Genomic DNA, 16,206 nt, shown 5'->3' with positions numbered 1-16,206 from the left:
TAAATTGCTTAAGAGTCCAAACAAAATGGGGCTGTAAAATGAAATGGGGTTTAGCTAGAAAATTAGCTGTATCCAAGTGTGTGTGTGAAGGAAGTGATGGAGTTTTTATTTATTTTTAGTTCAGCTAATGACACATTAAACACCTGGTGTTGTTTTCACAATCACACTCATGCAGTCAGCATTTCACTGCTCACGCACCGCTTGAATGGAGTCAATGGCTTAGGATTCCCGATAGTACCCAAATACCTATGTAATTCACTACTTTTTCCCAAGGCCCATAGGGAAACCAACACCTGGTCTAAAAGTAGTGCACTGATGAAATAGTTGGAACAGCCAGAAGAGTAAATACTGTTGGAACAGCCAGAAGAGTAAATACTGTTGGAACAGCCAGAAGAGTAAATACTGTTGGAACAGCCAGAAGAGTAAAGGCTGTTGGAACAGCCAGAAGAGTAAAGGCTATTGGAACAGCCAGAAGAGTAAATACTGTTGGAACAGCCAGAAGAGTAAATACTGTTGGAACAGCCAGAAGAGTAAATACTGTTGGAACAGCCAGAAGAGTAAATACTGTTGGAACAGCCAGAAGAGTAAAGGCTGTTGGAACAGCCAGAAGAGTAAAGGCTGTTGGAACAGCCAGAAGAGTAAAGGCTGTTGGAACAGCCAGAAGAGTAAATACTGTTGGAACAGCCAGAAGAGTAAATACTGTTGGAACAGCCAGAAGAGTAAATACTGTTGGAACAGCCAGAAGAGTAAAGGCTGTTGGAACAGCCAGAAGAGTAAAGGCTGTTGGAACAGCCAGAAGAGTAAAGGCTGTTGGAACAGCCAGAAGAGTTAAGGCTGTTGGAACAGCCAGACGAGTTAGGGATGTTGGAACAGCCAGAAGTGTTAGGGATGTTGGAAGAGCCAGAAGAGATAAGGCTGTTGGAACAGCCAGAAGAGTAAATACTGTTGGAACAGCCAGAAGAGTAAAGGCTGTTGGAACAGCCAGAAGAGTAAAGGCTGTTGGAACAGCCAGAAGAGTAAAGGCTGTTGGAACAGCCAGAAAAGTAAAGGATGTTGGAACAGCCAGGGGAGTTAAGGCTGTTGGAACAACCAGAGATGTTAAGGATGTTGGAACAGCCAGAAGAGTAAAGACTGTTGGAACAGCCAGAAGAGTTAGGGATGATGGAACAGCCAGAGGAGTAAAGGCTGTTGGAACAACCAGAAAAGTAAAGGCTGTTGGAACAGCCAGAAGAGTAAAGGCTGTTGGAACAGCCAGAAGAGTAAAGGCTGTTGGAACAGCCATGGGAGTAAAGGCCGTTGGAACAGCCAGAAGAGTTAAGGCTGTTGGAACAGCCAGAAGGGGTAAGGCTGTTGGAACAGCCAGAAGAGTTAAGGCTGTTGGAACAGCCAGAAGAGTACAGGCTGTTGGAACAGCTAGAAGAGTAAACACTGTTGGAACAGCCATAAGAGTTAGGGCTGTTGGAACAGCCAGAAGGGGTAAGGCTGTTGGAACAGCCAGAAGAGTAACGGCTGTTGGAACAGCCAGAAGAGTAAAGGCTGTTGGAACAGCCAGAAGAGTAAAGGCTGTTGGAACAGCCAGAAGAGTAAAGGCTGTTGGAACAGACAGAGAAGTTAAGGCTGTTGGAACAGCCAGAAGAGTAAAGGCTGTTGGAACAGCCAGAAAAGTAACGGCTGTTGGAACAGCCAGAAGAGTTAAGGCTGTTGGAACAGCCAGAAGAGTAAAAGCTGTTGGAACAGCCAGAGAAGTTAAGTCTGTTGGAACAGCCAGAAGAGTAAAGGCTGTTGGAACAGCCAGAAAAGTAAAGGCTGTTGGAACAGCCAGAAGAGTTAAGGCTGTTGGAACAGCCAGAAAAGTACATGCTGTTGGAACAGCCAGGGGAGTAAAGGCTGTTGGAACAGCCAGATAAGTTAAGGCTGTTGGAACAGCCAGAAGAGTTAAGGCTGTTAGAACAGCCAGAAGAGTACAGGCTGTTGGAACAGCCAGAAGAGTACAGGCTGTTGGAACAGCCAGAAGAGAAGAGTAAAGGATGCTGGAACAGCCAGAAGAGTTAGGGATGTTGGAACAGCCAGAAGTGTAAAGGCTGTTGGAACAGCCAGAAAAGTACATGCTGTTGGAACAGCCAGGGGAGTAAAGGCTGTTGGAACAGCCAGATAAGTTAAGGCTGTTGGAACAGCCAGAAGAGTTAAGGCTGTTAGAACAGCCAGAAGAGTACAGGCTGTTGGAACAGCCAGAAGAGTACAGGCTGTTGGAACAGCCAGAAGAGTAAAGGCTGTTGGAACAGCCAGAAGAGTACAGGCTGTTGGAACAGCCAGAAGAGTAAAGGCTGTTGGAACAGCCAGAAGAGTACAGGCTGTTGGAACAGCCAGAAGAGTAAAGGCTGTTGGAACAGCCAGAAGAGTAAAGGCTGTTGGAACAGCCAGAAGAGTAAAGGCTGTTGGAACTGCCAGAAGAGTAAAGGCTGTTGGAACAGCCAGAAGAGTAAAGGCTGTTGGAACAGCCAGAAGAGTAAAGGCTGTTGGAACAGCCAGAAGAGTAAAGGCTGTTGGAACAGCCAGAAGAGTAAAGGCTGTTGGAACAGCCAGAAGAGTAAGGCTGTTGGAACAGCCAGAAGAGTAAAGGCTGTTGGAACAGCCAGAAGAGTAAGGCTGTTGGAACAGCCAGAAGAGATAAGGCTGTTGGAACAGCCAGAGGAGTTAAGGCTGTTGGAACAGCCAGAAGAGTTAAGGCTGTTGGAACAGCCAGAGGAGTTAAGGCTGTTGGAACAGCCAGAAGAGTTAAGGCTGTTGGAACAACCAGAGGAGTTAAGGCTGTTGGAACAGCTAGAAGAGATAAGGCTGTTGGAACAGCCAGAAGGGTACAGGCTGTTGGAACAGCCAGAAGAGTAAAGGCTGTTGGAACAGCCAGAAGAGTTCAGGCTGTTGGAACAGCCAGAAGAGATAAGGCTGTTGGAACAGCCAGAAGAGTTAAGGCTGTTGGAACAGCCAGAAGAGATAAGGCTGTTGGAACAGCCAGAGGAGTTAAGGCTGTTGGAATAGCTGCAGAATAACTACAATTATACATTGTAGAATAACAGAAGACATCAAAACTGTGAAATAACACATATGGAAACATGTAGTGACCAAATAGAAAGTGTTGAACAAATCAAAATATATTTTATATTTTGGAGTGCTGCTTCAGATGACCTGGCCTCCACAATCCTCCGACCTCTACCCAATTGAGATGGTTTGGGATGAGTTGGACCGCAGGTGAAGAAAAAGCAAGAAGTGCTCAACATATGTGGGAACTCCTTCAAGATAGTATAGTATGTACAGTATAATACAGTATAGTACAGCACAGTATAGTGCAATACATTATACAATATACAATATAATACAGTAAAGTATGATACTTTATAGTATAGTATAATACAGTACACTATAGTATGATACTGTATAGTATAGTCTAGTATACTGCACTACAGTATAGTATGGCAGTATAATATGGTATATAGAACAGTATATACCGTATAGTATAATACAGTATAATATAGTATAGTACAGTATAGTATAATACAGTTTAGCATATTACTGAACAGTGTAATTAAGCAATAAGGCACAAGGGGGTGTGTTATATGGCCAATATACCACGGCTAAGGGCTGTTCTTACGCGCGACGCATCGCAGAGTGCCTGGACACATCCCTTAGATGTGGTATATTGGCCATGTACTATAAACCCCCGAGGCGCCTTATTGCTATTATCAACTGGCTACCAATGTAATTAGAGCAGTAAAAATACATGTTTTGTCATACCCGTGGTATACGGTCTGATATACTCCGGCTGTCTGCCAATCAGTGTTCAGGGCTAGAACCACCCAGTTTATAATACAGTATAGTAAAGTGTAATACAGTATAGTATAATACAGTATATTGCAGTAAAGTACAGTATAGTATATTATAATGCATTATACCATGTCATTGTTGACTACTAGTTTCTGATTAGCTTGAAGGGCATTCTAGAGCATGCATTATTTCCCTATAACACACGGTATGTCAACACGGCAGAATTCATTCAGTTCATTCTTACATGTTCAATGTTTGAACTGCTTTTGAAAGTAAAAGTTGAATTGAAAACATTACTGTTGGAATAAATTGTCATAATAGCAAGCTAGACCTGATGGTTTGGTAAACTAAACTAGCAAAGATGTTTGTTTGGTTACCAAGGCAACTGTACTGCAACTATCTTCTAAACCTACAGGCTACTTCAGTGGATGTTGAACACATTTCTACCTGCAACTGAACACATTTCTAGACGCAAATTGCCATGGTATAAAAGGGATAATCAACCCGGAGGAGATCTATGTGTTCTCTGGGAAATAATGCAACTCAGTGGAAGGTCAGTTCCAGTCTGTGAGCGTGTTGTGGAACACACCTTCCACGTCGTTCATTCTTTTCCAGAGAACTCACAGCCCCATGTTTATTATCCCTTACATATAGTACAGTATAGTATAATACAGTACAGTATAATATAGTATAGTACAGTATAGTATAATACAGTATAATATAGTATAGTACAGTATAGTATAATACAGTACAGTATAATATAGTATAATACAGTATAGTTTAATACAGTATAATATAGTATAGTCCAGTATAGTATAATACAGTATAATATAGTACAGCATAGTATAATACAGTACAGTATAATATAGTACAGTACAGCATAGTTTAATACAGTATAATATAGTATAGTACAGTATAGTTTAATACAGTATACTATAGTATAGTACAGTATATTTTAATACAGTATGATATAGTATAGTACAGTATAGTTTAATACAGTATACTACAGTATAGTACAGTATAGTTTAATGCAGTATAATATAGTATCGTACAGTATAGTTTAATACAGCACAGTATAATATAGTATAGTACATTATAGTATAATACAGTACAGTATAATATAGTATAGTATAATACAGTATAATATAGTATAGTACATTATAGTTTAATACAGTATAATATAGTATAGTACAGTATAGTATAATACAGTACAGTATAATATAATTGAGTACAGTATAGTTTAATATTGTACAGTATAATATAGTACAGTATAGTATAATACAGTACAGTTTAATATAGTACAGTACAGTATAATACAGTACAGTTTAATATAGTATAGTACAGTATAGTATAATACAGTATAATATAATATAGTACAGTACAGGGGATGAGACTGCAGCATATCGATAGATATAAATGGAAGCCCTATTTTCACCAAGTTGTAATTTATTCCAGTGTGGACAAAACCATTTTCTTCTCTCTAAAGTGTAACCAATAGCCATTAGGTCTATGTCACATGCGTGATTGTGTGGGTGCTGTCGAGGCCTGAGCACATTCTCTCTAGCAATCCCAATGAATTGATTTATTCAGGCCAGGCTAGTGATGGGTGCTCTTGGGCCTGAACACATTGGCTCTATCGATCCTCATGACCCACATTACTCACAGTACATCCTCTGACCTAACCCCTCGAACCACCACACTGCTCCAGGCCTTGGACAACAGCTCACAACTGGGCTTGCAGACCTGGTTCAAATAGGATCTGTTTACTTCAGCTGCTGTTGATTGAGTTTGACTTGCACAATGGAACCAACAAAAGAGATTCTATTTGAATTCAGGTATGTCTTGGCCAGCAGCCAACAACTCTAACTGGGCTATAACCTTTATATGTTCAAAGCACAGACCCTAGGCTATGTTCCAATATCCACACTAGCATGCCACTTAGAATGTATACTCAATACAGTACACTGCTTTATTACCCATTTGCTAGTAATATGGATTTTTTGGAACAGTGCCTGGGAGAGAATAGCTGGTGGATGTAATATTGTAGAATTCAATTTAATACCTCTTGTGTAGCAAACCGAGTAGCTCTGATGACCTCTGTAATATCCCATCAACACAGTTGGAAATAAAATACATTGTTGGTTTGAAGGAGAGAGAAAAATGCATTGCTGATTACAACTGTGGTGACTAAATGGATGGCAGCTGCTGTATTGCTGTTTTCTATTCGGACATAATCACTCTACGAGTTATCTTGGTCTAATTATCTTTGTCTATGTCAAGAGATGTTGCTTTTCTGTCTTAAGATAAAAGAAGGAAGTGACAGATATTGAGGTTGTCTCATTTGTGTCGTCCGGCTGTATCTGAAGCAAAACAAGATGGCCGCCAGTTGTATGACTCAGCAATACAAATATGGAACCATCAATTGACACCTGATACACCACCATACTTTATTACTGACACCAGGACCTTGTCAAGACTCATATCCCAGTCTTCAATACTTAAGAAACTCACAGTAAAATGTTATTTTTTTTCTCACTGATAAAAACAATTGTTCACAACAAAAACAACAAAGAAACAAAGTAGCTTGAAGAAATAATTGGTCAATAACCACGTACAGCATATTGTAACTAACCAGTAATCTCCGCACCCAGAAACAAATCTACTATTGAGACGTTCATCAGAGACTGCTAACCAGTGGGCTCTGACAGCTGGCTGTAAAGGCACCATATCAGACACGACCTGGTATTAACCAACATTATGCTGATAGGCTGGTAGAGCTTGCCATTAGCTACGGATAACACATCATCACCAGTCAGTCAGTTAGGCTACAGCGCTCTTTACCTCTGGATGGGAGACAACAGAGCCATCCTACGAGTTATCCCATTGGTAGTTTGGGGACCAGAAGACTGTGGGAACAGCCATGCTACAGGATTTCCCATTGGTTGTTTGGGGACCAGAAGACTGTGGGAACAGCCATGCTACAGGATTTCCCATTGGTAGTTTGGGGACCAGAAGACTGTGGGAACAGCCATGCTACAGGATTTCCCATTGGTAGTTTGGGGACCAGAAGACTGTGGGAACAGCCATGCTACAGGATTTCCCATTGGTAGTTTGGGGACCAGAAGACTGTGGGAACAGCCATGCTACAGGATTTCCCATTGGTAGTTTGGGGACCAGAAGACTGTGGGAACAGCCATGCTACAGGATTTCCCATTGGTAGTTTGGGGACCAGAAGACTGTGGGAACAGCCATGCTACAGGATTTCCCATTGGTAGTTTGGGGACCAGAAGACTGTTTGGGGACCAGAAGACTGGGAACAGCCATGCTACAGGATTTCCCATTGGTAGTTTGGGGACCAGAAGACTGTGGGAACAGCCATGCTACAGGATTTCCCATTGGTAGTTTGGGGACCAGAAGACTGTGGGAACAGCCATGCTACAGGATTTCCCATTGGGGGTTTGGGGACCAGAGAAGGATTAGTCTGGGGCACCGTAGACCGGCAGCCATATTTGTGGTGGAAATTAGATGTAAAAATGTCCATTCAATTTCAATGGCCCTTTATAGTGGGAAGTGGGCCTCGTTCCCCTACCTCCCCCCCTCTCCCATTGTCCTCTTCCTCCTCTATTTCCCCTCGTTCCCCTTGCTCCTCCCTCTCTCCCCTTGCTCCTCTGTCTCCCTCCTTGCTTTTCTCTCCCATTTCTTTCCCCTCACTCCTGTCTTCCCCCTCTCTCCCCTTGATGCTCTCGCTCCTCTCTTCACCCTCCTCGCCTTCCTCCTCTCCCCCTTTCCCTCTCTCCCCTTTCCCTCTCTACTCCCTCTCTCCCCTTGCTCTTTTCTCCCATTTCTTTCCTCTCACTCCTGTCTTCCCCCTCTCTCCCCTTGATGCTCTCGCTCCTCTCTTCACCCTCCCCGCCTTCCTCCTCTCCCCCTTTCCCTCTCTCCCCTTTCCCTCTCTACTCCCTCTTTCCCCTTGCTCCGCTCTCCCCACTCTCTCCCCTCGTTCCTCTCTTCTCTCTCTCTCCCCACTCTCTCCCCTCATTCCTCTCTTCTCCTTGCTCCTCTCTCCCCTCGTTCCTCTCTTCTCTCTCTCCCCACTCTCTCCCCTCGTTCCTCTCTTCTCTCTCTCCCCACTCTCTCCCCTCGTTCCTCTCTTCTCTCTCTCCCCACTCTCTCCCCTCGTTCCTCTCTTCTCTCTCCCCCCACTCTCTCCCCAAATTCCTCTCTTCTCTCTCTCCCCACTCTTTCCCCTCATTCCTCTCTTCTCTCTCTTCCCATTGCTCCACTAGCAGGGCTGTAATGCTGTTAAGTTCTTATTTACTGATCTCACTTAGAGCCACAGAGAGAAAGCCAATGAGCATTGTTAACGGACCCATCAACATTGTTAACGGACACAGCAGCATTTTTAACGGACCCATCAACATTGTTAACGGACCCAGCAACATTATTAACGGACCCATCAACATTGTTAACGGACACAGCAGCATTGTTAACGGACACAGCAGCATTTTTAACGGACCCATCAACATTGTTAACGGACCCAGCAACATTATTAACGGACCCAGCAACATTGTTAACGGACACAGCAGCATTGTTAACGGACACAGCAACATTGTTAACGGACACAGCAACATTGTTAACGGACAGCATTAACACAGCATTACTAACAGACACAGCAGCATTAATAATGGACAAAGCAGCATTATTAAAACCTCTTAAGGATTAGCCCTTTTTCCCCTCAATGATCACCTAAAATGACATACCCAAATCTAACTGCCTAATTTTTAAAACATTATGCTGTACTTATGCTGTACTCTATTTGGTTGACTGTAGGAATGAAATGAAAAGGTGACAGTTAAATGATTGTGTACTTACTCTGCAGTTCCCCAACTCCTCGGCTGACAGGATGATGGTGCCACATTTCTTCCCAAGGATACCACTACAAAACAAGAGAGAGAGAAACAGTGTTGACAGGACCATGCGTCATAATGGGACTTCCACCTGTCCTCTTTCTATGGGAATCCTCCATTTCCTGGAACCAAACTACACACATTGACAGAGGAGGACAGTCTCTAAACACTCCTCAAAGCGCACCTTGATCTCTTCAGTTGTTTTCTTTTCACAAATGAATAAAGAATTAGACTGATTTCAGCATACAGTCTGTTGTTCTGAACCCAGCTGAGAATTGAGAGATCCACAGGCCTTTAAGTGTTCACTAACAAAACCACTGACTCTTGCTCTGACAGTTTATCAAGACATACAGTATGATAGCAGAGGGGGAGACACACACACACACACACACACACACACACACACACACACACACACACACACACACACACACACACACACACACACACACACACACACACACACACACACACACACACACACACACACACACACACACACACACACACATACACACGCACACCATGAAAGTAAGACAGAAACCCAACAGACATTGGACATCTCCCCTGCATCTTCCTAATGGCCTGCCGATCTTATAGCTCAGACAGGCCGATGACAGCAGGGCTCAGGAGTGTCCTGTACATGTTATTTCGACTGGATCTAGTGTAGGGTTGGAGGACAAAATGAGGTTTGTGTCCATGGCCATCTAAAAATCCATACAATTTGCCGAGACTCTCAGCTTCCTCCGTGGCTCATTGGGATGAATAGGGTCCAAACCACCCACACATTTATCTGCCAGGGGAGAAGGATGAGATATTACCTGTCCTATCACACATGGGGCAGGTCTCAAATGGTAGCTTATTCCTTATGTACTGTACCCACCCCTTCCTTCCTGTACTGTACTGGGCTCCCGAGTGGTGCAGCGGTCTAAGGCACTGCATCTCACTGCTAGAAGTGTCACTACAGGCCGACTCCCAACCAACAGGTATGACCCTGTCATTGTAAATAATAATGTGTTCTTAACTGTTTTGCCTAGTTAAAAAAAGGTAAAAAAGTCCAACCTTCACTGTACTCTTCCTGTCCGGTACCCTTTCTTAATTCCTTCCTGTACTGTACCCTTCCTTCCTGTACTGTACCCTTTCTTCATTCCTTCCTGTACTGTACCCTTCCTTCCTGTACTGTACCCTTTCTTCATTCCTTCCTGTACTGTACCCTTCCTTCCTGTCCGGTACCCTTTCTTCATTCCTTCCTGCACTGTACCCTTCCTTCCTGTACTGTACCCTTCCTTCCTGTCCGGTAACCTTTCTTCCTTCCTGTACTGTACCCTTTCTTCATTCCTTCCTGTCCGGTACCCTTTCTTCATTCCTTCCTGCACTGTACCCTTCCTTCCTGTACTGTACCCTTTCTTCCTGTACTGTACCCTTTCTTCATTCCTTCCTGTACTGTACCCTTCCTTCCTGTACTGTACCCTTTCTTCCTGTACTGTACCCTTCCTTCCTGTACTGTACCCTTCCTTCCTGTACTGTACCCTTTCTTCATTCCTTCCTGTACTGTACCCTTCCTTCCTGTACTGTACCCTTCCTTCATTCCTTCCTGTACTGTACCCTTCCTTCCTGTCCGGTACCCTTTCTTCATTCCTTCCTGTACTGTACCCTTCCTTCCTGTACTGTACCCTTCCTTCCTGTACTGTACCCTTTCTTCATTCCTTCCTGTACTGTACCCTTCCTTCCTGTACTGTACCCTTTCTTCAATCCTTCCTGTACTGCACTCTTCCCAAGGAATCAGGACACTACTGTTACACACTAGACTAAATGTATTCAAGCTTTACCATACCACCCATACGCTGCATTCAGTACAGTGGAGAACTATACCCGTCACTTCATTCAGTACAGTGGAGAACTATACCCGTCACTCCATTCAGTACAGTGGAGAACTACACCCGTCACTCCATTCAGTACAGTGGAGAACTATACCCGTCACTCCATTCAGTATAGTGGAGAACTATACCCGTCACTCCATTCAGTACAGTGGAGAACTATACCCGTCACTCCATTCAGTATAGTGGAGAACTATACCCGTCACTTCATTCAGTACAGTGGAGAACTATACCCGTCACTTCATTCAGTACAGTGGAGAACTATACCCGTCACTCCATTCAGTACAGTGGAGAACTATACCCGTCACTCCATTCAGTACAGTACAGAACTATACCCGTCACTCCATTCAGTACAGAACTATACCCGTCACTCCATTCAGTACAGAACTATACCCATCACTCCATTCAGTACAGAACTATACCCGTCACTCCATTCAGTACAGAACTATACCCGTCACTCCATTCAGTACAGAACTATACCCGTCACTCCATTCAGTACAGAACTATACCCGTCACTCCATTCAGTACAGTGGAGAACTATACCCGTCACTCCATTCAGTTCAGTGGAGAACTATACCCATCACTCCATTCAGTACAGTGGAGAACTATACCCGTCACTCCATTCAGTACAGAACTATACCCGTCACTTCATTCAGTACAGTGGAGAACTATACCCATCACTCCATTCAGTTCAGTGGAGAACAATACCCGTCACTCCATTCAGTTCAGTGGAGAACTATACCGTCACTCCATTCAGTACAGTGGAGATTCTATACCAGTCACTCCATTCAGTACAGAACTATACCCGTCACTCCATTCAGTACAGTGGAGATTCTATACCAGTCACTCCATTCAGTACAGAACTATACCCGTCACTCCATTCAGTACAGTGGAGAACTATACCCGTCACTCCATTCAGTACAGAACTATACCCGTCACTCCATTCAGTACAGTGGAGAACTATACCCGTCACTTCATTCAGTACAGTGAAGAACTATACCCATCACTCCATTCAGTTCAGTGGAGAACTATACCCGTCACTCCATTCAGTACAGTGGAGATTCTATACCCGTCACTCCATTCAGTACAGTGGAGAACTATACCCGTCGCTTCATTCAGTACAGAACTATACCCGTCACTACATTCAGTACAGAACTATACCCGTCACTACATTCAGTACAGAACTATACCCGTCACTCCATTCAGTACAGAACTATACCCGTCACTTCATTCAGTACAGAACTATACCCGTCACTCCATTCAGTACAGAACTATACCCGTCACTCCATTCAGTACAGTGGAGAACTATACCCGTCACTCCATTCAGTACAGAACTATACCCGTCACTTCATTCAGTACAAAACTATACCCGTCACTTCATTCAGTACAGAACTATACCCGTCACTCCATTCAGTACAGAACTATACCCGTCACTCCATTCAGTACAGAACTATACCCGTCACTCCATTCAGTACAGAACTATACCCGTCACTCCATTCAGTACAGAACTATACCCGTCACTCCATTCAGTACAGAACTATACCCGTCACTCCATTCAGTACAGAACTATACCCGTCACTCCATTCAGTACAGAACTATACCCGTCACTCCATTCAGTACAGAACTATACCCGTCACTCCATTCAGTACAGAACTATACCCGTCACTCCATTCAGTACAGAACTATACCCGTCACTCCATTCAGTACAGAACTATACCCGTCACTCCATTCAGTACAGTGGAGAACTATACCCGTCACTACATTCAGTACAGAACTATACCCGTCACTCCATTCAGTACAGAACTATACCCGTCACTACATTCAGTACAGAACTATACCCGTCACTCCATTCAGTACAGAACTATACCCGTCACTTCATTCAGTACAGAACTATACCCGTCACTCCATTCAGTACAGAACTATACCCGTCACTCCATTCAGTACAGTGGAGAACTATACCCGTCACTCCATTCAGTACAGAACTATACCCGTCACTTCATTCAGTACAAAACTATACCCGTCACTTCATTCAGTACAGAACTATACCCGTCACTCCATTCAGTACAGAACTATACCCGTCACTCCATTCAGTACAGAACTATACCCGTCACTCCATTCAGTACAGAACTATACCCGTCACTCCATTCAGTACAGAACTATACCCGTCACTCCATTCAGTACAGAACTATACCCGTCACTCCATTCAGTACAGAACTATACCCGTCACTCCATTCAGTACAGAACTATACCCGTCACTCCATTCAGTACAGAACTATACCCGTCACTCCATTCAGTACAGAACTATACCCGTCACTCCATTCAGTACAGAACTATACCCGTCACTCCATTCAGTACAGAACTATGTCACTCCATTCAGTACAGAACTATACCCGTCACTCCATTCAGTACAGTGGAGAACTATACCCGTCACTACATTCAGTACAGAACTATACCCGTCACTCCATTCAGTACAGAACTATACCCGTCACTCCATTCAGTACAGAACTATACCCGTCACTACATTCAGTACAGAACTATACCCGTCACTTCATTCAGTACAGAACTATACCCGTCACTTCATTCAGTACAGAACTATACCCGTCACTCCATTCAGTACAGAACTATACCCGTCACTCCATTCAGTACAGAACTATACCCGTCACTACATTCAGTACAGAACTATACCCGTCACTACATTCAGTACAGAACTATACCCGTCACTCCATTCAGTACAGAACTATACCCGTCACTCCATTCAGTACAGAACTATACCCGTCACTCCATTCAGTACAGAACTATACCCGTCACTCCATTCAGTACAGAACTATACCCGTCACTCCATTCAGTACAGTGGAGAACTATACCCGTCACTCCATTCAGTACAGAACTATACCCGTCACTCCATTCAGTACAGAACTATACCCGTCACTACATTCAGTACAGAACTATACCCGTCACTACATTCAGTACAGAACTATACCCGTCACTACATTCAGTAGAGTAGTGAACTATACCCGTCACTCCATTCAGTACAGAACTATACCCGTCAGTTCATTCAGTACAGAACTATACCCATCACTCCATTCAGTACAGAACTATACCCGTCAGTTCATTCAGTACAGTGGAGAACTATACCCGTCAATTCATTCTCTGAGCCTCCCTATGCGGTTTTCTCCAATTTAAAAGCCCAATCTCAATCTCAAGGTGAATTAATTCACCTTTAATTATTTATGCGGTGCGTGTGTGTGTGTGTGTGTGAGATAGAGAGAGAGATCAGGGGGGAAGGGATGAGGTAAAATAAGCTAAGGTCTCTCAGGCAAGCATAATGCATTATTGAACAGTGTTTAAGAGTTAGAAGCTTTATGACAGCTAAGTAGGTACATAGTAAAGTACATGCCATCTCTCTTTCTCTCTCTCTCTTTCTATCTCTCTATCCTTCATTCATTACATCAGTAGGAGCATTAGTCCCTCCTGAGTGCATTGTGTGCCAAGGGCTGTGTGTGTGTGTGAGAAAACCCAGCCAGTCTCTGATGATGTGATGATGAAACCATGTGAAAAGTGCTGCTGCCAACCTGTTCCTGTTATCTATTATAGAGGTTGACATACACCTTAGCCAAATACATTAAACTCAGTTTATCACAATTCTTGACATTTAATCAGAGTAAATATTCCCTGTTTTAGGTCAGTTAGGATCACTACTTATTTTAAGAATGTGAAATGTCAGAATAAAATTAGAGAGAATGATTTTTTTCAGCTTTTATTTCATTCAACACATTCCCAGTGGGTAAGAAGTTTACATACACTCAATTAATATTTGGTAGCATTGCCTTTACATTTTTTAAACTTGGGTCAAACACTTCTGGTAGCCTTCCACAAGCTTCCCACAATAAGTTGGGTGAATTTAGGCCCATTCCTCCTGACAGAGCTGGTGTAACTGAGTTAGGTTTGTTGGCCTCCTTGCTCTCACATGCTTTTTCAGTTCTGCCCACAAATTGTCTATAGGATTGAGGTCAGGGCTTTGTGATGGCCACTCTAATACCTTGACTTTGATGTCCTTAAGCCATTTTGCCACAACTTTGGAAGTATGCTTGGGGTCATTGTCCATTTGGAAGACCCATTTGCGACCAAGCTTTAACTTCCTGACTGATGTCTTGAGATGGTTCTTCAACATATCCACATCATTTTCCTACCTCATGATGCCATCTATTTTGTGAAGTCCACCTGATGCTGCCACCCCCCGTGCTTCACAGATGGGATGGTGTTCTTCGGCTTGCAAGCATCCCCCTTTTTCCTTCAAACATAACGGTGGTCATTATGGCCAAACAGTTCTAATTTTGTTTCCTCAGACCAGAGAACATTTCTCCAAAAAGTACAATCTTTGTCCCCATGTGCAGTTGCAAACCGTAGTCTACACTTTTTATGGAGGTTTCGGAGCAGTGGCTTCTTCCTTGCTGAGCGGACTTTCAGGTTATGTCGATATAGGACTCATTTTAATGTGGCTATAGATACTTTTGTACCTGTTTCCTTCAACATCTTCACAAGGTCCTTTAATGTTGTTCTGGGATTGATTTGCACTTTTCGCACCAAAGTATGTTCATCTCTAGTAGACAGAAGGCGTCTCCTTCCTGAGCGGTATGACGGCTGCGTGGTCCCATGGTGTTTATACTTGCGTACTATTGTTTGTACAGATGAACGTGGTACCTTCAGGCGTTTGGAAATTGCTCTCAAGGATGAACCAGACTTGTGGAGGTCTACAATTTTTTCCCATGATGTCAAGCAAATAGGCACTGAGTTTGAAGGTAGGCCTTGAAATACATCTACAGGTACACCTCCAATTGACTCAAATGATGTCAATTAGCCTATCAGAAGCTTCTAAAGCCATGCCATAATTTTCTGGAATTTTCCAAGCTTTAATGATGTGCAAATAGTTGAAATACAAAAGGAAAACAAATATATGGGTTGTATTTACAATGGTGTTTGTTCTTCACTGGTTGCCCTTTTCTTGTAGTTACAGGTCACAAATCTTGCTGCTGTAATTGCACACTGTGCAATTTCACCCAATAGATATGAGAATTTATCAACATTGGATTTGTTTTCTAATTCATTGTGGGTTTGTGTAATCTGCGGGAAATATGAGTCTCTAATATGGTCATATAGTTTTCAGAAGGTTAGGAAGTGCAGCTCAGTTTCCACCTCATTTTGTGGGCAGTGTGCACTTAGCCTGTCTTCTCTTGAGAGCCAGGTCTGCCTATGACAACCTTTCTCAATAGCAAGGCTATACTCACTAAGTCTGTACATAGTCAAAGCTTTCCTTAATTGTGGGTAGGTCACAGTGGTCAGGTATTCTGCCACTGTGTAGTCTCAGGTTTAGGGCCAAATTGCATTCTAGTTTGCTCAGTTTTTTTGTTAATTCTTTTGAATGTGTCAAGTAATTATCTTTTGGTTTTCTCACAATTTGGTTGGGTCTAATTGTGTTGCTGTCCTGGGGCTCTGTGGGGTCTGTTTGTATTTGCGAACAAAGCCCCATGACCAGCTTGCTTAGGGGACTCTTCTCCAGGTTCTCTGTAGGTGATGGCTTTGTTATGGAAGGTTTGGGAATCAAT

The 16,206-nt window shown here is 43.3% G+C and overlaps 1 protein-coding gene across 2 annotated transcripts in view; it reads right to left on the bottom strand.

The window, feature by feature from the left end:
- LOC118374969 (copine-5-like) overlaps positions 1-16,206 on the bottom strand; it is a 191,494-nt gene that overhangs the window by 82,354 nt on the left and 92,934 nt on the right. For both annotated transcript variants that reach the window (XM_052481580.1, XM_052481581.1), the window contains one exon: positions 8,692-8,755. In XM_052481580.1, coding sequence (XP_052337540.1) covers positions 8,692-8,755 — 64 coding nt within the window. The remainder of the gene's footprint in view (positions 1-8,691; positions 8,756-16,206) is intronic.

Source organism: Oncorhynchus keta, chromosome 27, assembly GCF_023373465.1.
Source record: "Oncorhynchus keta strain PuntledgeMale-10-30-2019 chromosome 27, Oket_V2, whole genome shotgun sequence".
Classification (NCBI taxonomy): Eukaryota; Metazoa; Chordata; class Actinopteri; order Salmoniformes; family Salmonidae; genus Oncorhynchus; species Oncorhynchus keta.
Note: the sequence above shows the minus strand (reverse complement) of the source record. Positions and strands in the feature narration are given on the sequence as shown.